Raw genomic sequence first — 22284 nt, forward strand, 5'->3', positions numbered from 1 at the left:
CTGCTTTATATTCCAAAGACTAAGAAGTTTAAGTTTCCCATTCTGCCTGTGATTTTGCTAAATTCCATGTACTTATAATGACTTTTAAATATTTCGATTTTGCTAACGCATTTTTAGTTTCCCTACAAGCGTTTCTCACCTTCTCCACTTTTATCTCATGTCATCCTGTTTCTTTTTCTTCTCCATCTGTTTTCCCTTCATTGCCTTCTGCTTCTATTTCAAGAGGCTGTGTTTTCTTTCATCTTCTTGAAGATGCCAAACAGTCTCCTTACTTGTTCTTCTAACTGTCATATTAATCACTCTTCAAGATCCGTTCCTCCTGAGTTTTCAGAATAATACTTTTCTTTTTTTGCTAATTAGAAATATTTTTTCATATGCCCATTTTCTTAGTTTTTTTCTCTTTACTTATTATTGAACAAGGAAATAGCTGATATTTGCCCAAAAAACCCAAAAACCAAACCAAGACCACGACACATGAATTGTCCTTTGGATTGGTTTGTGAAGCTTTCAGCCGCAAGTAACGGTGCAATTCAGTGCAAATGACCTTTGACTGAAATGACTTCTTAGCTTACCTAAGAAGAGTAAAATTAGAGCTTGGTTAATTCAGCAACTGAACACTGCTCTCAAGGACCCAGGTTCTTTCTTTCTCTGCAGTCTTCTGTCCTTATAACCTAGGCTGGCTCCCTTATGGTGGCAAGATGGATACGGCCACTCCAGACATCACACCCTGCCATCCAGGGCCGAAAAATAACTGTTTCTTCCTTGTTGGTGTCTTTTTAAGAGCAGGAAGCCTTTCCCAGGCACTTCCCTGGTGGTCCAGTGGTTGAGACTTTGCCTTCCAGCACAGGGGGTACGGGTTCCATCCTGGGTTGAGGAGTTAAGATCCCACATGCCACGCAACCAAAAAACCAAAACATAAAGGAGCAGAAGCAAAATTGTAACAAATTCAATAAACACTTTTTTTTTTTAAAGTAACCTTTCCCAGAATCCCTCTTCCTCTTAGGTAATTTCTCCTTTTCTTGGCCAGAATTAGATTGTGAATCCAACCCTGATCCAATTATTGGCAAGGGGAATGAGTGCACACGAATGTTTTGGGACAATCAGAATCAACCTGAGTCATCAGACAGTAGACCCTGAATCCAAAGCTGGGCTTGGTCAGCAGGAAAGTGGGGCATGGCTGTTGAACAGCCAGTGTCTGCTGGACTCTTGGCCCCACTCAGGTGCCGGCTGAACCGCAGAACAAATGTACGGTGGGAGAGCAGGTGCTGGGGCTCTGTTTTTAGCTTCGTTCTCAGGGTTTATCAGGCTTTCATCTAACATCACTCTGTGGGGCTGAAATGGAACCTTCTCCTATCTCTGTATCCTGGCCCTCTGATAACAGTCACAAGATGTAGTTTTAAAAAATGGCATTCCTGGCTCTTTCCTATCTCTGCCCTCCATCTGTATCTACAAGAGGTTGCACCCCTTCCTAGCATGTCTCATCGCTCCTCTTCCCTTTGTGCCTGCATCTTTTCTGGGCGCTGCCGTCTCCCAGTGTGTCTAGGCTGAGAGGCCCTCTCGGGATAGGGGAAGCAACCATGCGGTGAAGCGATGGCTGTGCGCTCATTGTCCAGTCGACAAAGACCTTGCTTTTCTTTCCTTTTTTTTAAAGGGTCAGACGGTGGGAGGAAGGATAAAGGATCTTTCAAGTTATTTTTAGGATGGGAGGCAATGTCACTCTGTGGGCAGCATAGCCTGGGGGTTCACTACAATTGTATTTTTCAGTCCAGTCCCACTGGCTTCATCATAGGTGGAAATATGCCACTCTACTCCCCATCCCCGATTCTGGCAATTAGCTGTCAAGACTCATGTATGGTGACATTTCTGTGTTTTCCGTATATTTGGGCTTTATTTAGAATTTGGAAGAGAGAGCAATTAATGGGAGCTCTTAGATGGTGACCATTTGAAACTGGAAGCCCTGTTTATATGCTTTTCAAATACAGCTCCTTACACCCTTGTCTCCATTTCCTTGACTCCTTGCTACCTGCTGTTTTGTTGTTGTTCAGTCACTAAGTTGTGTCCAACTCTTTGTGACCTCATGGACTGCAGCACACCAGGCTCCTCAGTCCTTTGCTATCTCCCAAAGTTTGCTCAAATTCATGTCTGTTAAATTGGACAAGGTGGTGCTATCTAACCATCTCGTCCTCTACCACCCCTTCTCCATTTGCCTTCAGTCTTTCCCAGCATCAGGATGCAATGAGTTTGCTTTTTGCATCAGGTGGTCAAAGTTCTGGAGATTCAGGTTCAGTATCAGTCCTTACAGTGAATATTCAGGATTGGTTTCCTTTAAGATTGACTGGTTTGATCTCCTTGCAGTCCAAGGGACTCTCACAGGTCTTCTCCAGCACCACAGTTTGAAAGCATCAATTCTTTGGCGCTCAGCCTTCTTTACGGTCCAGCTCTCACATCTGTACGTAACTACTGGGAAAACTATAGCTGTCAGCAAAGTGATGTCTCTGCTTTTTAATACACTGTCTTTGTCTGTCATAGCTTTCTTTCCAAGAAGCAAGTATCTTTTAATTTCATAGCTGCAGTTACTGTCCACAGTGATTCTGGAGCCCAAGAAAATAAAATCTGTCACTGCTTCCACTTTTTCCCCTTCTATTTGCCATGAAGTTATGGGACTGGATGCAATGATCTTTGTTTTTTGAATGTTGAGTTTCAAGCCAGCTTTTTCACTCTCCTCTTTCACTCTCATCAAGAGGCTCTTTAGCTCCTCTTCACTTTCTGCCATTAGAGTGGTATCATCTGCATATCTGAGGTTGTTGATATTTCTTCTGTCAATTTTGATCCTAGCTTGTGATTCATCCAGCCCAGCATTTTGAACAATGTACTCTGCATAGACGTTAAATAAGCAGGATGACAATATACAGCCTTGACGTACTCCTGTCCCAATTTTGAACCATTCTGTTCCGTGTCTGGTTCTAACTGTTGCTTCTTGACTCAAATACAGGTTTCTCAGGAGACAGGTAAGATGGTCTGGTATTCCCATCTCTTTAAGAGTTTTCCAGTTTCTTGTGATTCTCACAGTCAAAGGCTTTAGCATAGTCAATGAAGCAGAAGTAGATGTTTTTCTGGAATTCCCTTGCTTTCTACATGATCCAGCAAATGTTGGCAATCTGATCTTTGGTTCCTCTGCCTTCTCTAAACCCAGCCTGTACATCTGAAAGTTCTGGGTTCACATACTGCTGAAGCCTAGCCTGAAGGATTTTGAGCATAACCTTGCTAGCATATGAAATGAGTGCAATTGTACATTCAAAGAATGTTTGAACATTCTTTGGCATTGCCCTTTTTGGGATTGGAATGAAAACTGACCTATTCCAGTCCTGTGGCTACTTCCTGCTGTCTACTTCCTCTGAATGCCCTGAAGAAACCTCCACATTGTTAAACCCAGTGGCACTTTGAATTGTTTTGTTACCTGTCTTTGCTCTGCATATGACACTGCCAACCAGCATCTCCTTTTGCCAGTAAATGTGGTATTGAGTGCTTGTTCTATGTCAAGTATTGTGCTAAGCTCTTTATATGTTATTAATTCATAAAATTCTCAAAGCAGGTATGAAGAGGTCATTATTGTTTCCCATCTACGTGTAAGGGGATTGAGGCTCTTGCTTGTGGACCAGTAGCTAATAACAGGAAAAGTCAAGAGGGAACCTTCCTAAAAGTTCTTTTTCCTGGGCTTCTGTAGCCTCATTTGTTCCTGGTTTTTCCTCTCCTCTCTTTGGCTCCTCCTTCCCAAGCTCCTCTTTCTTTGCCTGCCTCTTAAGTGTGGTAATTTCTTGGGCTTGTTTCCTTATAGCTGTGGCTTCTCTCCCTTTCTGCGTTGCCCTGGGCAGTTTCATCAAATCACCTTCGAATGGCTCTTAGATCTCCATCTCCCTCCTGGATACCTTTTGTGAGCCTTGGAACCACTTGTGGGGTTAGTCGCTCGTGTCTGACTCTTTGTGACCCCCATGGACTATAGCCCTCCAGGCTCCTCTGTCCATGGGATTCTCCAGGCAAGAATGCTTAAGTGGGTTGTCATGCCCTCTGTCAGGGAATCTTCCCAGCCCAGGAATTGAACCCGCATCTCATGTGTCTCCTATATTGCAGGTGGGTTCTTTACCAGCTGAGCCATCAGGGAAGCCCTTGGAACCACTTCAGATCAGATCAGTCGCTCAGTTGTGTCCAACTCTTTGCAACCCCATGAATCGCAGCACGCCAGGCCTCCCTGTCCATCACCAACTCCCGGAGTTCACCCAGACTCACGTCCATCGAGTCAGTGATGCATGCCATCCACTTACACATCCGCTTTCCTAGCATCTTCGCTTGGGAAACCCTCTGTTCAACACACATTGGAATCACTGAGAAGCTTTTTAAAAAGATAGTAACGCCTGAATCCCACCCCACAGAAACTGATTTAATTGCTTTGGGTTGTGTGACCTGAGCATCACTATTTTTTTTTTTATTATGGTAAAAAAACATATAACAGGAAATTTACCAAATTAACCGTTTTTAGTGTACAGTACAGTAGCATTAACTATATGCATGTCATCATACAACAGGCCCCTATAGACTTTCTCATCTTGCAAAATGCAACCTATTAAAAAAAAAATGCAAACTCTATACTTCTTGGGCAACAACTCCTCTTCCCCCCTTCCTCCCAGACCGTGGCAACCACATTCTACCTTCTAAGAGTTCAGTTACTTTAGATAGCTTACGTAGAAGTGGAATCACGCAGTATTTGTCTCTTTGTGACTGGCTTATTTCACTCAGCATAATGTCCTCAAAGTTGATCCATGTTGTAGCATATGACATGATTTCCTTTCTTTAAGCTGAGTAGTATTCCATTGTATGTCTGTATCACATTTTCTTTTTTTTTTCTTTCTACCTTTTTGAGACATCATTGACATATAACTCTGTGTAATTCTAAATATGATTTGGTGCACGTGTATATTGTGAAATGCTTGCCATGGGAAGGTTAGTTAACACATCCATCCTCTCACATAATTACATTTTGTGCATGGTGCAAACACTGATGATCTGCCTTAGCAGCTTTCAAGTACACCATGATATACACTAGATCCCCCGATTTTATTCTTCTTATAATTGGAAGTCTGGATCTTTGACCAGCATCTCCCTGTTTCCCCCATGTCCTATCTCTTGGCAAAAATCCAATCTATTCTCTGTTCTCTGAGTTTGGCTTTTCTAGATTCTACGTATAAGTGACATCAGGCAACATTTGTCTCTCTGTTTTATTTTGCTTAGCATAATGCCCTCAGGGTTCATCTGTGCTTTTGCTAATGGAAGGATTTCTTTTTTTAAAAAATGGCTGAATAACATATCATTAAATATATATGTATATGATTTTGTCTTTATCCATTCGTCTGTCAGCAGACACTTAGATTGTTTCTGTATCTTGGCTATTGTCAATAATGCTGCAATGAACAGGGGAGTGCGGTAGTCTGTACAAAATTGTGATTTCATTTCCTCGGGCTACATACTCAGAAGAGGGATTGCTAGGTCACACGGTAGCTCTATCTTTATTTTGTTTTTCATTAATATTTTTGTTGAAATATAGTTGATTCACAACGTTGCATTAGTTTCTGCTATACAGCAAAGTGACTCAGTTATATACATTTAAAAAATGCTCATTTCCATTATGGTTTATCATAGGATACTGACCATAGTCCCCTGGGCTATACAGTAGGACTTAGTTGTTCATCCCTTCTCTGTATAGAAGCTTACATCTGCTACCCCCAACCTCCCACTCTGCCCCTCTCCAGGCTCCCTCCCACCTTGGCAACCACCAGTCTGACTTCCGTATCTGAGGTTCTGTTTCATGGATAGGTTTACTCGTGTCATATTTTAGACTTCGCAAGTAAGCGCTAGCATGTGGGATTTGTCTTTCTCTTTATGACTTACTTAATATGATTATCTATAGTTGGATCCTATTTTTATATTTTTATAAGAACCTCCATATGTTTTCCATAGTGTTTGCACTAATTTACATTCCCAGCATCAGTGCCAACAGCGCACAGGGTTCCAGTCTCTCCACCGTCTCACTAACGCTTGTTATTTCTGCCTTTTGTTTATTTTTGATCCTAACAGGTACGAGGTGATATCTCATAGTTTTGACTTCCATTTCCCTCATGATTAGTGATATTGAACATCTTTTTATGTGCTTATTGGCCATTTGCACATCTTTGGAGAAATGTCTATTCAAGTCCTCTGCCCATTTAAAAAAAATGATTATTTATGTATTATTTTTGGCTCTGTTGGGTCTTTGTTGCTGTTCACGGGCTTTCTCTAGTTGAAGAGAGCAGGGACTACTCTCTATCACAGCGTGCAGGCTTCTCACCGTGGTGGCTTCCCTTGTTGCGGAGCACGGGCTCTAGAGCATAGGCTTGCTAGTTGTGGTCCATGGGCCTCACGGCATGTGAAGTCTTCCGGGAGCAGGGATCGAACCCGTGTCTGTTGCACTGGCAGGTGGATTCTCAACGCTGGACGACCAGGGAAGTCCCTGCCCATTTTTAAATTGGATTATTTGTGGGGTTTGGTGGTGGTGTTGCTGAATTGAAGGAGTTCTTTTTATATTCTGGACATTAACCCCTTATCAGATATGTGGGTAGTAAATATTTTCCCCCATTCCATAGGTTGCCTTTTCACTCTGTTGATTGTTTCCTTTATTGTCCTGATGTTTTTAAGTTTGTAGTGCCATTTGTTGTTCTTACATTTGCTGTCTATGCTTTTTGCTTTTTGTGTCATATTCAAGAAATCTGCCAAATTCAGTATCAGGAAGTTTTTCCTCTATATTTTCTTCTAGAAGTTTCAGGTCTTACATTTATGTCTGTAATTCATTTTGAGTTCATTTTTGTATGTAGTGTAAACTAAGGGCCCAACTTAATTCTTTTTCACGTGGATATTCAATTTTCCTACCACCATTTGTTAAAGAGGCTTTTTTGTTTTGTAATAAACTTAAGTAAGTGGGATTGCTTTCTTGATTTTTCACTTCATATTGTTCATTGTTAGTGGGTGGAAATGCGAATGAGTTTCTGTGATTTGATTTTGTATCCTGCAATTTTGGCAACAGTATTTTCTGTGGAACCTTTAGTGTTTTCTACATATAAGATTATGTCATCTGTGGACAGAGATCATTTTACTTCCTCCATTCCAATCTGGAAGCCTTTTATTTCTTTTTCTTGCCTAATTGCACTGTCTAGGACTTCCAGGACTGTGCTGAATAGAAGTGGCAAGATTCCTAATCTTCAAAAGAAAGCTCTCAGCTTTTCACCATTAAGTATGATGTTAGCTGGAGCTTTTCATATATGGCCTTTATTTTGTTGAGGTAATAGATGGGGAAACAGTGGAAACAGTGTCAGACTTTATTTTTATCCAAAATCACTGCAGATGGTGATTGCAGCCATGAATTTAAAAGATGCTTACTCCTTGGAAGGAAAGTTATGACCAACCTAGATAGCATATTAAAAAGCAGAGACATTACTTTGCCAACAAAGGTCCATCTAGTCAAGGCTATGGTTTTTCCTATGGTCATGTATGGATGTGAGAGTTGGACTGTGAAGAAAGCTGAGCACCAAAGAATTGATGCTTTTGAACTGTGGTGTTGGAGAAGACTCTTGAGAGTCCCTTGGACTGCAAGGAGATCCAACCAGTCCATTCTGAAGGAGATCAGTCCTGGGTGTTCATTGGAAGGACTGATGCTAAAGCTGAAACTCCAGTACTTTGGCCACCTCATGCGAAGAGTTGACTCATTGGAAAAGACTCTGATGCTGGGAGGGATTGGGGGCAGGAGGAGAAGGGGACGACAGAGGATGAGATGGCTGGATGGCATCACCGACTCGATGGATGTGCGTTTGGGTGAACTCCGGGAGTTGGTGATGGACAGGGAGGCCTGGCGTGCTGCAGTTCATGGGGTCGCAAAGAGTCGGACACGACTGAGCGACTGAACTGAACTGAACTAATTTCCTTCTATTCCTAGTTTATTTGAGTATATTACCTCTTGACCAGACTATTAGAATAGTTAAGTAGCTTGTCTTCCTGCCTGCTGTGCTGTCTAATATCTCCGAGCCATAGAGCATGTAGAAATAGCCTAGGAGAATTAGAACCAGCCACCTGAAGGGAGGCTGGAGTGTAGGGGGTGGGCAAGCAGCACGTGGCCTGCTTCTTTCCCGCTCAGAACCAAGGAAGCCAAGAGCTGCGGTGTCAGAGCTTTCCTCTAGCCTCATGAAGACGCTATCCCTCAGGCCCCGCCCCTCAGGAGCCTCTTGCCCCACCCACAGCCCCTTGGGCCCCGCCCCATTTGGCTCCCCGCGCGCCCCGCCTTTCCAGCCTTCTGCCCCTGCCCCAGAGAACCTCGCATTACTCAACTTTCAGCGCCCTGGGAGGAGGATGAAATCCGCAGGGACCGAGTGGAGCCCCAGAGCGTGTCTCTGTCATGGCGGGAGCCCATCCCCGCGGGAGCCCCAGGGGCCAACGGCACAGAGTATGAGATCAGATACTTCGAGAAGGTGAGTCTGGGTCTGGGAGGGACCTAGGGTTGCATTACCAGCTGCGGTCTGTCCCCCTCTCTTGCCGGCTTCCTTTTCTTTACAAGCCCCTCCCAGCATAAGTCCTTCTTGCTTTGTTTCTAAACATCTCCACTGGCCCCCTGAGCGGCCTACCCAGCCGGAGTGTTCCTGGCCCCTCCTCACCGTGGACACACAGCTCTCCCTCTTTGCTCGGGTCTTCTTTGGGTAACCCGTCATCGTGTCCGTTTTCACCACTACTGCCTACTGTTTACAGTTGACAAAAAGCTTCCCCTGGGGGCTGATCCAGACTTTCTGTGGCTGGATTCTGTGCATAGTTTGCAACCCTTTTAAGAAAAAGAACGCAGAAACATATTGTTTCAAATTTTATGGAAAAGTACCACTGTGGGAACATGTTGTCAGGTCTGGTGGCGTGCCAGGGCTCAGCATAAATAATATGCTGATAAATAATGTACTGATAAATGTTTAACAGTCAGCTCTCACAGCAATGAATGTATGCACTCGAATTTTAATTTTACTGATGTGGAGACTGTGTAACCAATCATTTACAAATAATAATAGAAAGTATACAATGTTCCTTATTGTAAACTCTGTAGGGCCAGTTGATTCTCCTAGGATACTTTTTCTTGATTTTGGCTGACTTCTTGTATCTGTGATAAGTCTATGGTTGCAGCTCAAGGGTGGTTTAACAAGTGGAGTTAGGTCCAGATCCACTATCTCTTTCTGCATAAGTTTATTGTCTTTGAATTTGATAGGTAATCTACAGTTAAACTGTTCTCACTTTGGTGACAATTGTATTCATTAAAGCAAAACTTTGCTTTCAGTTTAGCATTACATGTGTTAGGACTTCACTCCCTCCTCAGTGACTCCAGGGAGTTCTTTGCTGAATCAGATAACAGATTTTGAAAAGAGAAATCTGGAGAGCTGAGAGAGAGAGAGAGGAAGTTGGGGGCTTTCAACCCAGAGATGGTAGCTGAAGCCAAAGGACCTGAGGGGATGGCCAAGGGAAGGGGGCATGAGTGAGAAAAGCGGCTGGGACAGGGTTCTGGGGGTCCCTGACGTCAAGCGAAGGTCACTGGGAAGGAGCCAGGCAGGCAGCAGTTGCTTAGAAAGGGCTCACTGAACTGACACTCGGGGATCAGAGCATAGATACAGTCCCAGTGCTGAGCTGGGTGGATGCTCCCTGGCCCATAGGGAGTGTGACTTTGCTGGGAACAAAAACCCTTGAAAAGACGAAGCAGTACAGAAGGGGCTGTGTTTGGAAGCCTTCAGGAGTGTCTCATGGAGCCTGATGACCAGAAGCGTGGCAGGAATCACCAGCCCCTCATCTGTGAGTTCTCTCCATACCAACCCCACCTCCTCTGCAGGAAGGGTTGTTTCTAGCACCTTGCAGCCGCCCAGGCTGGCAGCCCCTTTTCCCCTCGCCTCCCCAAGCCTGCTTATAAATTCTGCAGCCAGGGCCTCACTGTCTTTCCATGGTATGTTCAAATGCCCAGAAGTGGGATTCTGATTGGCCCAGCTTGGGTCAGAGTCTGCCCTGATTCCTGAATACCGGGCCCGTAGAAGTGGGGCCACAGATACAGGGGAGATGCACTTTGGGGGCTGTGAGTGCCAGGGGCTCTAATCGGGGGGTGTGTGCAGAGATGAAATGATGGCAGCATGTCCAGCATGCACGTGATCAGATGTGTTGGGGGCAGGATGACGTAGTGCACAGAGCACAGGACCTAAAGGAATTGGGAAGGTGTCACCCCGCCCCTTCCCTGCTGGGAGCATCACCTATACAAGCAGATAGGAATGTGTAGGAAGTCGGCTCCTATAGGGTCTAGCCCAGCAGCGGGCAGTGAATGGGCCCTTGGTGGAGGGCTGTGGGTGAGCCTCTCAGCCCCTCTGATCTGAATTCCTTATCTGTGAACCCACACCTTGTAGGACATTGTGAAAGTCCGGTGACAAGGGGAAGGAAAAGCCAACAAGGGCCGGGCAGGTGTCAGGGCTCATTTCCTTCTTCTTTCCTCTGAGGGGTCAGGTGTAGTTCCTCCTCTAGACGGCCAGGCATCGATGCCTTTCATCCTAGCATCCCCGATAAGGCCAGCATCTTCTCTAAAGTTTCTGTTACTCGGAGGTGGGGTTGTTCTCAGTTAAGGTACCACCGAGTATAGGTGGAAACTTGTGGTGGAGAAAGGGCCTGGGGACCTTCTGGAAGAAAGATGTGAGATTCCTCCAAAATGAGTGGAGTTATTCCAGCAGCCCGGGCTCCTCCCCTCAGGGTACCTCTGCCACCTTCCTACCCCTTCCCTCCACATTCTCCCAGGAGCATGGGGCCAGTCCTGGGTCTGGGCCTTATGTATCTCGGTCCCTCCCCAGGGTCAGAGTGAGCAGACTTACTCGACGGTGAAGACAGGGGCGCCTGCGGTCACTGTCACCAACCTGAAGCCGGCTACCCGCTACGTCTTTCAGATCCGGGCAGCTTCCCCAGGGCCCTCCTGGGAGACCCAGAGCTTCAACCCCAGCATTGAAGTGCTGACCCCAGGGGAGGGTAAGTGACATGCAAGAGGAGAGAAAACCCAGCCTGGGGCTGGAGCATGGAGGCAAATTGAGGGGTTATCTGTGCAATTAAGGGAACCTGCAGAACAGTTCAGGTACAACCTAACGAATGAGACTGGAATCCAGTAACTAGTGGCTTAGATTGAGTACCTGTCCTGGAAGAACTCACAGGGGAGGGATCCATGAACAGCTGGAGCCCAGGTCTCAGCTGGTGTCTCCCTCCCATGTCTCGAGGAAACATCCCCTGCCCTCTCCAAGATTCCTCTCTTTTCTTGGGAGGACTTTTCTTCTCCTGGTCACTTCTTGTCCTTGACCACTACATTCTTGTTCCCATCCTGCTGCTTTCTCTCTGTCATGACACAGACTCAAACGTGGGTACCATCCCTCTTCCCACTACGCCTTAGCGTGTGAAGTCGAGGGGTCGGCCCAGCTTACCCTCTGGACTTCCAGGCCCTGAGGTCCGTCATCCCCGCATCCAGCCTTCGCTGAGGGTTGGGGCACACCAAGGGAGTGTCACCTGCAGCAATAAACCAAGCAAAAACACCAGAAGTGGTTACAACTCCGAGCTTTCACTGCTGGGGCCTGGGTTCAGTCCCTGGTCAGAGAACTAAGATCCCACAAGCTGCGTGGTGTGGCCAAAAGCAAACAAACCAACAAAACACCAGAACTGCACACTTTCAATGGGTGAATTGTATGGTGCGAGAATAATTTTTCAATAAAGTTGTTATCAAAACAAAGCAAAACAAGAACTGAACATCAGATATTCCTGATCCTAAAACAGTTCCAGCTCTCAGCCATGGTGTGGTACTACCCCTCCTGCCCTGGCTCTTCCCTGCCCTGGTTCCTCCTCCCCCTCCCCCAACCCCCCAGGATCCCTTCCGGATGTGCACAGAGCATTCAGTGCTTTCTTTTGGTCTCCTGCCTCTAACCCAGCCCTCAGGACCTCACCCCTATCTACCCCGAGCAGCTCATGAAAGTATTTTTCCTGGACAAAAGGCAGTTTGCCCTAAGAGGCATCCGGGCACCAGTTGTCAAGATAATAATTCTTTCCAACCTGCTACATGAGTCAAATCCAGGATAGAAAGAGTTCTGAGCCCAGGGGGAGGTGGAGATAAGGTGTTGAGGGAGTTTGCCTTCTGGGAAGGAGACAGCACTTCTTGCTCAAATGCCTGTCTCTGCCAGACCCGGCCAGGTGCTGGTGAGAGGAGATTAGAGCTGGGTCTTGAAGGCTGGGGAACGTTGGAGTTCTCCGTGGGGAGGTGGGCAGGGAAGGCATCTTGGAGAGTGAGAGGCAGCAGAACAAAAGCTCGTGGGTTGGGCTGGAGTGGATGTGGTGGAGAGTGGGTGCTGGGGGCCGGTAGCTGAAGAGGACTGATGACTTCTGTTAGTCTGGTGCTTCTCAGTTGGTGGATCCCTGGGTCTGGAAGATCCCCTGGAGAAGGAAACGGCAACCCACTCCAGTATTCTTGCCCGGGAAATCCCTTGGACAGAGGAGGTTGGTGGGCTACAGTCCATGGGGCCGCAGAGAGTCAGATACAAATGAGCTACTGAGCGCGCAGTCGGTGGGCGTGCCGCTCAGCTCCTGGCCTCCTCTGTTGTGGCCCTGGCTAAGAGAGTGGTTCGCAGAGCGCTTTCTCCAGTGAGCTGTGACCCCACGTCAAGTTCACAAGGAGGACCATGCTACTGTACTAGCTAACCACTGCTGTGTAGCAAATCACCCTCAACAGCCAGACACAATATTCACTCATTACCTCATGGTTTCTGTGGGTCAGGAGTATGCGCACGGCTTAATCCTCACTGCAGTCCAGGTGTCCTCTGGAGCTGCGATCATCTCCAGGCTTAACTGGGCGGAGATGGAGAGGAGGGGATCGGGGGAGTGAGTGCTTCCCTAGTTGGACTCTTGCTGGCTGCTTGCTGGAGGCAGGCGCAAGACTCCTAGGCTTCTCCAAGGGCTGCTCATAACCCAGCAACTAGATTCTTCTAGAGACTGTGAGAGAGGGAGCAAGAGGGCGCCCAAGACAGAAGCCGATCTCTTGTAACCTAATCATGGTGGTGACATCCCATTACTTGCGCTGTATTCTGTTCATTAGCAGTGAATGACTGTGTTCGGCCCACGCTCATGGGGGAAGGAACACCAGGAAGCGGAGAATCCTGCAGGGCTATCTCAGAGGCCTCTGGCCACACCAGTTTTCTCTGCATCCTCCATTTCCCTGTCCACCAGGACAGCTCATTTCAAACAGTCCTTGGCGACAGTTCCATCTTCTGCCACCAGCCAGGCCCAGGACCCTATTCCCCATCTCTGGAAATGAGGGCTCTGAAATCTGTTGTTTTGACCCTGACCTTGTTGACCTCTGACCCTCCCTTTCTCTGCTGTCACTCTTCCTCACTTGCTGTGTGACATCCTAATAGCGGCTCTTGGGATCTGACCACATCTGTCGGGCTCCCAGCCTCTCCTGGCCCCACAATCATCTCTCCCCAGCTTCCGCGGACTCTCCTGGTTGAAGCGCTCTCCAGCCCTGCTGGCCCCCATTCCCCAGACATTATTTTGCACCCACCCCATTGTCCCCAGGACTGGCTCTCCTCCATCATCCCTCATCAAGGCTGCCTGCTAAAGTGTCTTTTTCTAATCCCAGTTTATTCATCAGGGCTGCGTAGCATCTTCCCCATTCCCGACAGTTATCCCAAGCCTTTATCTCTTCCAAGCACCCCCCCCCCCTCCTGCCCTAGCAGATTCCCTCATTCCTCTCCTGGTGGGAAGGAACTCTGTCCACTGCTCTGGGCTCCCTGTTACCCTCAAGATAAAGCTCATCCTCCTGGCCTAGCATTCAAGGCACTTCTGGGTCTGTCACCTCCCCCAGTTCCCTTCATCCTCCTGCCTTCCAGCTTTAGCTCTTCATATCTTGTGTCTCTGCCTCCATGCAGCCTGCTTTCCAGCCACATGGGATGGCCTGTCGTTTTCCAGACCCAGCAAGTGCATCGAAGCATCATCAACAACCCTGTCCATCTTCCAGGTCCAGGGCAGATGATGCCTCTTCTGCAAAACCTTCCCCACTGGCTTTAGGAAGAAATGATTGTGCCTCTGCTCAGCTCTGCTCCTGTCTCTGTTTCATTTTTTTCATTGATTTTTCATTTCTGTCTCCCCTGCTGGTCGGTACACCCCTCCAGGGCAAGGATTCTGGCTCATTCATTGCTGACTCCCCAGGACCACTGCCGTTCTGGTGCACGTGTTGGATGGATGGATGGGTGGATGGGGCTGAGGGCCTGGGGTCCTCTTGGCCCCTCTGCTGGGGAAATAGTTCAAAGCAGAGGCTTTGGGAATCAGGTTTGAATCTTAGGGTCACCGTTTATTGGCTTTGTGACCTTGGACAAATTACATAACTTTTCTTGATGTCAGTTTCCTCAGCTGCAGAATGGAGACAGTTCACTCTCCTGGCTTCTTGTGATGATGAAACAGGATTGTTTAGTTAGGCACGTAAGTGTGCATTAAATGTTAACTCATCATTCTTATTGTTAGAGAGGATGAGATGGTTAGATAGCATCACTGACTCAATGGACATGAATTTGAGCAAACTCCAGGAGATAGTGGAGGACAGGGGAGCCTGGGCATGCGACAGCCATTGCTGTAAAGAGTCGGACGTGACTTAGCAACTGAACAATAGCAAAAATTTTCGGTGACAGTTCTGGATTGGGGTTGGGGAGCTCAGAGAAAAGGCCATGCCCCTGCAGAGCCACCTTCCTTGTGCATCTGTAAGGCAAAAAGGAAGGCCTGAGCCTGCCCATCTGGATGCCTGCTCCTCTCTCTCAGAGCTGAGCTACAGTAGAAGTGACCCGCCCTGGGAAAGGATGAAGCTCCAGGTGCCTTTGTGGTTGGTGGGGGCAGCCTTGGTCCCCGGCTGCTGGGAGGCCAGGCCGAGGGTGGAGGTGCTATGGACATCCTGCCATGGGGTGAGGACAGGAGTCTGTCCTGGGGCTTACCCGGGAGCCTGGTCCTCTGCCTCTTTCAACCTTGTGGTTTTCCTCCCAGCCACCTCCAGGTCCAAGGACCAGAGCCCCGCGGTCGTCGTCACCGTGGTAACCATTTCAGCCCTCCTCGTCCTGGGCTCTGTGATGAGCGTGCTGGCCATTTGGAGGAGGTAGGTGACTGGTTCCAGCCTGGCTGGCCCCTGGCGGGCTGTGTCCCTGCCTTCAGGTACCTGTATCTGTATCCGCATTTGCACATATGCGGATTTGCACAGGCGAGCATACCGCTGTGTAGAGACAGGCCTGACTGGTGCTGTCCTGGCCCCTCCCCCCACGCCCTGTTCCTGCTCAGCTGCTGTGGGATGAAGGGGATTTAGCTCCTTCACTCATTAAATGTCAGAAGGCATCGCTGCGGAGGGAATCAAGCTCCGGCTGCTCCGGTGTAATTGGGAGCCTCCCGAGGTGCTCAGAGGCCCCCAGCCCCTGCCCCCAAGGGATCTAGAGGCCCTTGAACACAGGCAGAGGGAAGAAAGGCAGAAATTGTGTGTGCGTGTATGTGTGTGGGAGCAGGGAGAACAGGGAGGGGAACTCATATGCCAGAAACCCCCAAGCTCCAGAGGAAGGAAGCTTGCAGGAGAGTGGGCAGAGAAAGGGGATGGGCGGGGGGGAAAGATATGGAGCTTGGGTCTGGCTCAGCAAAGATAGAGTCCCTTTGGCAGAGGCACCCCAGGTGAGTTCCGGGCTGGGGCTGAGGTCAGCAGACTGGAGGGGTTGGGAAGGCCGCATGTGACAGGCTGGAGTAGGGGGAGCAGAGGAGAGGAATGAGCTGGTCTGGGAGCCACACGTCAGCATCCTGGAACTGCCTGCGGGCCGGAGGGGCGGCAAGCTTTCATCTGGCTAAGATGGGGTTATTTGCTTGGCCTTAAGTGACTGAGGAGGAGAGGATCTGGGAGCCAGCTCTGCCCCGGCCAGGTGAGTCAGGAAAGCAGGACAAGAGTAGAATCTCCTTGATCATGGAGCTTAAAGGTCCACAGATGAGACCCGTTGGAAAAGCAGAAATGGACAGGAGCTGGGAGCAGCTTGTGCTGGCTGTGAGCTCAGGAGCTCTGGAAGGCAGGAGAGGATGGGGGAGAGGTGAGCAAGAAGGGCATCTTTGGGCCGAGGCTGCAAGACAGGAGCGGCTGCCCAGGAGCACCTCGGAGACCGCTGCACTAGAGCAGGCAGGGCAGCCCAGGCATGGATTTCAAAACCTACTCAAAACCAAATGGTACCAACATGGGAATCTGCCAGGTCTAGCACTGATGGGCAGGGACACGCATCTCCAACACGCACACCCCAGCTTCCCTCGCCCATCTCCTCTGCTCCCCGTCTCTGCAGTCCCCCGCTCTGTACAGTGGGCTCCTCACCTCCACTTGCTCTCCCAGTCGATCCTGGCTCATCCCAGTTCTCACTAGGGCGTGTCACCATCAGGTGGAAGTGTCCCGCTTTCTCTGTCACTCCTCCAGCCACTCGGCCTTGCCCCCTGCATCCCTCCTCAGCTCTCCCAGATGTTCATGGATGTCCTGTTCCCACACTGGATGACCTCACTGGCCATTGGACAACCTGCCCCAGTCCTTGGCCTCTGAGGTCTTTGACTTCGTTTCCACAGACCCTCGCTCCTGTTCCGCCTCAGCTGCCCTCTCCTGTCTCCTGACGTGGACCAGGCCATCAGCCCAGTTCCGCTTGTGTCCTGCAGACTGCCGGTCCTCACAGCTCACTCTCTCAGCTGTGTCTGCTGCACCTGCTCTTTACCTGCACCACTGAGTCTGCACACCTGCGTATCTCTGCATCCATCCTCTCCCTCTGTTTCCCTATAGGCAGTGCCATCCTCCCGGCGGGGATCAGTCCTTCTACCTGTGACTGTAACCCACTCCTTCCTACCTTCTCAGGAGCCCTTACTATTGATCACATCTACTTCTTCCCTATATGCTGGCTAACATTTGTTGAGTGCTTTGTAAGCTCTTGGCGCCAGTGTGATCAGGCAGGGCTGTCTTGATCCTGATCTTATTAAAGAGAAAACCAGCCACCTGATCCACAGACAGTGAGGGAAGGACCTAGGGAGTTGGTCCGTGCCATCAGATTCCAGAGCCCATGTGGGGGACCACCGTCATGACCACTCCATCCTGCATGACTGCCTCCACTGGTATCGACACGTGGCCATCTCTCTCGAGTCTCCCTCAGCTCTCCTCCTTGAGTCTTCACATGACCTTGCTCTTCTGATCCTGTTTCCTTCCTTGCTTCTTGTGACATCACCGCCCCCACCACCTTCTGCCCCCAATTTCCCTTCTGTTTCCCTCCAGTTTCTCTGGTGGTTCTTTCACCGTCTCCTCGGTGGCTTCCTTCTCTGTTGTGGTGTTAGTCGCTCAGTCTGACTCTTTGCGACCCCATGGACGGTAGCCCACCAGGCTCCTCTGTCCATGGGATTCTCCAGGCAAGAATACTGCAGTGGGTAACCATTCCCTTCTCCAGGGGATCTTCCCAACCCAGGATTGAACCTGGGTCCCCTGCATTGCAGATAGATTCTTCACCATCTGAGCCACCAGGGAAGCCCTCCTCTCCTCTTCCCTATCTCTAGATGGGGGGTGGGGCGCTCAGACTTATTCCCTGTCCCACTTCTCAGGCTCCCTCCTCTCCCTGGACAAGGCCCCCAGCTCTAGAACTTGTATCTCCAGAGCAGACCCTTCTTCTAAACTGCACCCCCCATCCCTGCCACATATAGCTAACTCCCTGCTCACTGATCAGCCCTGCTTATCCCAGAGGTGCTACAAACTCAAATTTCTAAACGGGAACTTGTCATCGCTCCATCTTGGTAAACGGTACTCGCCTCAATTCACTGGGCAAGCCGGAACACTACAGTGCTTCCTACCTTTCGCCTCTCCCTTTCTGACCTCCAGCCTTCCCCAAGCCCCATGGCCCTGTCACCTCAATGTCACTCTTACTTTTCTCCATCCATGGTCACCCCGTAGCCTGAGCCATCTCCTGCCATCTCCTGCAGGGACAACAGCAGCAGCTGGGATGATCTTTCTAAAGTGCAAATTGAACCGTGGCACTCCCCTGCTCAAACCTGCCTCCCCCGGGGTCTCTCCTCTTCCCCACCCCCAGGATAAAACCAAAGTCTTTATATGGGCCTGCAAGACCCTGCCTCAGGGGCCCCGGTTGCCAGCCCATGACTTTGTTGATCGTGATGCAGTCCTTTGGCCCATGGTGGCCTCTCTCGGGAAGCCATCCTTGATGGTCTCAACCCTGTCTCAGCTACATGGTCCCACGGCGCACCGCCCTTCTCCTTTGCTCAGACCCATGAGTGGGCTTGTGGTTCCTTCTCAAGGTCTGTTTTCTTGACTAGACCGGAAGTTGCCCCTGGGGGCAAGGCCTGCCTGTTGTGTTCAGCTGTAGACAGGGAGGCAGCTTGGACTTGAAGTCAGGGCATGGATTTGGGTGTCTCTGGAGTTGCAAGAATTCACGGCATCTCAAAGTGAAAATAACTAGGAATGTGGAGGGGGTGAGTGGTTAGGCCTGGGGCTGGGGTTACATGTGTGCTGGGGGGACAAGCTTCCAGACCCACAGGACAAGAAGGTCCCTCCCCTGGGGCACAGACCTTGTCCTTTTGGAGGGACAAAGAGGTGCCACCCTGGGTGCTGGTAAGATGGGAAGGGCTGGGACAGCCTGGCTCAAAGGATGACTGTGGACATCCCCACTCCCACCCCCTACCCCAGGCCCTGCAGCTATGGCAAAGGAGGTCGGGACGCCCACGATGAGGAGGAGCTGTATTTCCACTGTGAGTTGTCTGGGCCTGGCCCGGAGCGGGGTAGGCACCACCTCACCTTACTTCCTCAGTCCTCTTCCTGACTCCCCTTGCTTCAGTTCAGTTCAGTTCAGTCGCTCAGTCGTGTCTGACTCTTTGCAACCCCATGGACTGCAGCACACCAGGCTTTCCTGTCTGTTGCCAACTCCCGGAGTTTACTCAAACTCATGTCCATTGAGTTGGTGATGCCATCCAACCATCTCATCCTCTGTCATCCCCTTCTCCTCCTGTCTTCAATCTTTCCCAGCATCAGGGTCTTTTAATGAGTCAGTTTTTTGCATCAGGTGGCCAAAGTATTTATTGGAGTTTCAGCTTCAGCATCAGTCCTTCCAATGAATATTCAGGACTGATCTCCTTTAGGATAGAATGGTTGGATCTCCTTGCAGTCCAAGGGACTCTCAAGAGTCTCCTCCAACACCACAGTTCAAAAGCATCAATTCTTTGGCGCTCAGCCCTTGCATACCTCCCCTTCCCTACCCCACTGCTCCAACCACGGAGGCCCTTTTCCTCACTCCCGTCTCTTTCTCCTCATTGCCAGTCAAAGTCCCAACTCGCCGCACGTTCGTGGATCCCCAGAGCTGTGGGGACCCGCTGCAAGCCGTGCATCTGTTTGCCAAGGAGCTGGATGCGAAAAGCGTCACGCTGGAGAAGAGCCTTGGAACAGGCAAACTGGGCACCCGGGGAAGCCTTGTCTATGGGGAAGCCCTTCCTCTACCCACTGCCAGCCCTCCCTGGAAGCCCCTCCTCCACCCCACCCCACCTCTATCCTTTTAGCCTGCCTCCACCCCAAGTCCCACCCCCATCTCTGCAGGCCTGGCCTTCATCCAGTCCCCATGCTGTCCAGGAAGCCCCCGCCTCCACATCAAGCTGGGCCTCTGCCCACCAGGGTCCAGGGAGGGAGGTGAATCTGTGAGCCTGCCTTCTTACCCTTTACCTGCCCCCAAGGTCAGAACTCTCTCCCTTCAGGCTCTTTCAGAGATGGTTCTGCAGACTGCCACTGGCAGAAGTTTGGTCCCAGGCTTTCAAGGCCCGATGGGGAGGGGCGTTGCAAGATTGGGGTCCAGGCATACCTGAGCTCTAGCCCTGGCTCTGCCACTGACCAGGGGCTCGTCCGTCTTCTGCTCCAAGCCTCAGCTTCTCATCTGTTAAATGGGCGTGATATCTGCCTCAGAGCTGCTGTGGGAGCGTCCCAGCGCAGCCCAGGGCCTGGCTCCTAGCGGGTGTGTGCTCTCTCATGATCAGCGCCCTGGCTTCCTTGCTTCGTGTCTGCAAGCCCTCCCGCCCTGTGCTGAGAAAGCAGCACTTTCACCAGGAGCCCAACGCTGTACCCCAGCACTGTTGGCAGACTCGCTGGGCAGAGGCCAGAAAGGGGCAGCGTGGTGGAATAGATGTCATGGTAGCCCAGCACGCCTTTGATGTTCTGGCTCGTGCATAGTCCTCTCTTTGAGGCTTTGAAATTTCCCACCGGGGGAGGCAGGGAGGACTCCCCATTTCACAGAGGAGAAAACTGAAGCCATAAGAGGGGCAGAGCAGACGGTCAGTACTCAGTTCACCAGGATTTGAACTCAGAAGCCCCAAGTCCCAGGCCAGAAAGGGCCCTTGAGCCAGAAGCTGCTAACCCTGCCCGGGTTGGCCAAGGCCGCGGCCTCCGGGGGGTGTCTGAGGTGCTGTTCTCCCCCAGGGCGGTTTGGGGAGCTGTGCTGCGGCTGCCTGCAGCTCCCGGGCCGCCAGGAGCTCCCCGTGGCCGTGCACACACTGAGGGAGGGCTGCTCCGACTCGCAGAGGCTCAGCTTCCTGGCCGAGGCCCTCACCCTGGGCCAGTTTGACCACAGCCACGTGGTGCGACTGGAGGGCGTGGTCACCCGAGGTAGGGCCGGTGCTCCACCAGCGTGGGTGGGTGGGTGAGTGGGGGAGGAGTCTGTGGTGTGGGAAGTGGGGTGCGCCACGCCCCCAGGCCCTCTCTGCTCAGTCTTGGGAGGGCGCCCCGACGTGGCCCAGCATGGGGAGAGGAGCTCAGCTCTCCATCACTGATTCAAGTGGCCTCTGACCCTGTGTGATCTCTGGATGTGTGGTGACACTCTGGGAGTGCATCCCTGGTGATTTCCCCCAGCTAACTTGCTGCACATCCTCACCTTGGCCTTTGTCCCCCTCAGACGCCACCTCTCCTGCTGTTCAGCAGGAGAGGGCAGGCAGGAGAGGGGCGAGACTCAGGGAGCTGGGCCTTCGGTCCTGGCCACCTTGGCATGGGGCGGGGAGTGGGGATCACGTGTGTTCACAGAGGGCAGCAGGCACCTGAGCATATATGTCCCCCTCCCTGAGCACAGGAAGCACCCTGATGATTGTCACCGAATACATGAGCCATGGGGCCCTGGATGGCTTCCTCAGGGTGAGTGGTCTGGGCCCCAGGGGGTACCGATGACCGAGGTTCTCTTGATCCCTCACTTTTCCCTTTGGTGGGACTTGGGGTTGGCCTCATCCTCTGTAGAGATGCCCTCTGGCCAGGCTGACCTGGCAGGTGACGTGGCCAACTGAAGCCCAGAGAAGGCCATGACTTCCCTGGGGTCACAAAGCACCAGGGAAGTGAGGGTGCAGCCGGGCCTCCATCTCCTCCTCCCTCCCAGCGGCATGAGGGCCAGCTGGTGGCCGCGCAGCTGATGGGGCTGCTGCCCGGCCTGGCGTCGGCCATGAAGTACCTGTCGGAAATGGGCTACGTCCACCGGGGCCTGGCTGCACGCCGGGTGCTGGTCAGCAGCGAGCTCGTCTGCAAGATCTCTGGCTTCGGCCGGGGCCCCCGGGACCGAGCAGAGGCAGTCTACACCACCATGGTGAGGGAGCCCTTCCCCGAGTTCCCCTTCTCCCCCACTCCCGCCCCTCCCTCCAGCTGTCTGTGCCAGCATGGGCCTCGCCTGCGGTCCCCTTGTGGGTTCTCCCTTAGATGAGCAGCTGCGGGTATGGCAGGTGGGGTAGGATCCCGTGGTGCTCTGTGGGTGGGGAACGCTGGCTGCAACTCCGGCCCCTCCTGCCCCTGAGTGGCCGGCCCGCCTGCCCGCAGAGTGGCCGGAGCCCGGCGCTGTGGGCCGCCCCCGAGACGCTTCAGTTTGGTCACTTCAGCTCCGCCAGCGACGTGTGGAGCTTTGGTGTCGTCATGTGGGAGGTGATGGCCTTCGGGGAGCGGCCCTACTGGGACATGTCTGGCCAAGATGTGAGTGACTGCGGTGGCTCCAGGGCCTTGCTTTCTGATCCTGTTGCCCTCTGACCTTAGGCCCCAGCTCCCTGACCTCAGCCCATGAACCCTTGACCTCTTAGCCCCAGGCCCCTCTTCACTGTCTATTGTTTCCAGTCCCTGCCTGGCCACCATTTGAGTCTTCCTGGGGATGGGGT

At 51.0% G+C, this 22284-nt stretch overlaps 1 protein-coding gene across 1 annotated transcript in view; it reads left to right on the forward strand.

The window, feature by feature from the left end:
* EPHA10 (EPH receptor A10) overlaps positions 1 to 22284 on the forward strand; it is a 42970-nt gene that overhangs the window by 17076 nt on the left and 3610 nt on the right. The window contains exons 6-14 of the mRNA XM_025289057.3: positions 8410 to 8543; positions 10923 to 11094; positions 15127 to 15235; positions 18815 to 18876; positions 19442 to 19567; positions 20585 to 20770; positions 21228 to 21289; positions 21525 to 21728; positions 21956 to 22105. Coding sequence (XP_025144842.2) covers positions 8410 to 8543; positions 10923 to 11094; positions 15127 to 15235; positions 18815 to 18876; positions 19442 to 19567; positions 20585 to 20770; positions 21228 to 21289; positions 21525 to 21728; positions 21956 to 22105 — 1205 coding nt within the window. The remainder of the gene's footprint in view (positions 1 to 8409; positions 8544 to 10922; positions 11095 to 15126; positions 15236 to 18814; positions 18877 to 19441; positions 19568 to 20584; positions 20771 to 21227; positions 21290 to 21524; positions 21729 to 21955; positions 22106 to 22284) is intronic.

The sequence above is a fragment of the Bubalus bubalis genome, chromosome 6 (genome assembly GCF_019923935.1).
Source record: "Bubalus bubalis isolate 160015118507 breed Murrah chromosome 6, NDDB_SH_1, whole genome shotgun sequence".
NCBI lineage: Eukaryota > Metazoa > Chordata > Mammalia > Artiodactyla > Bovidae > Bubalus > Bubalus bubalis.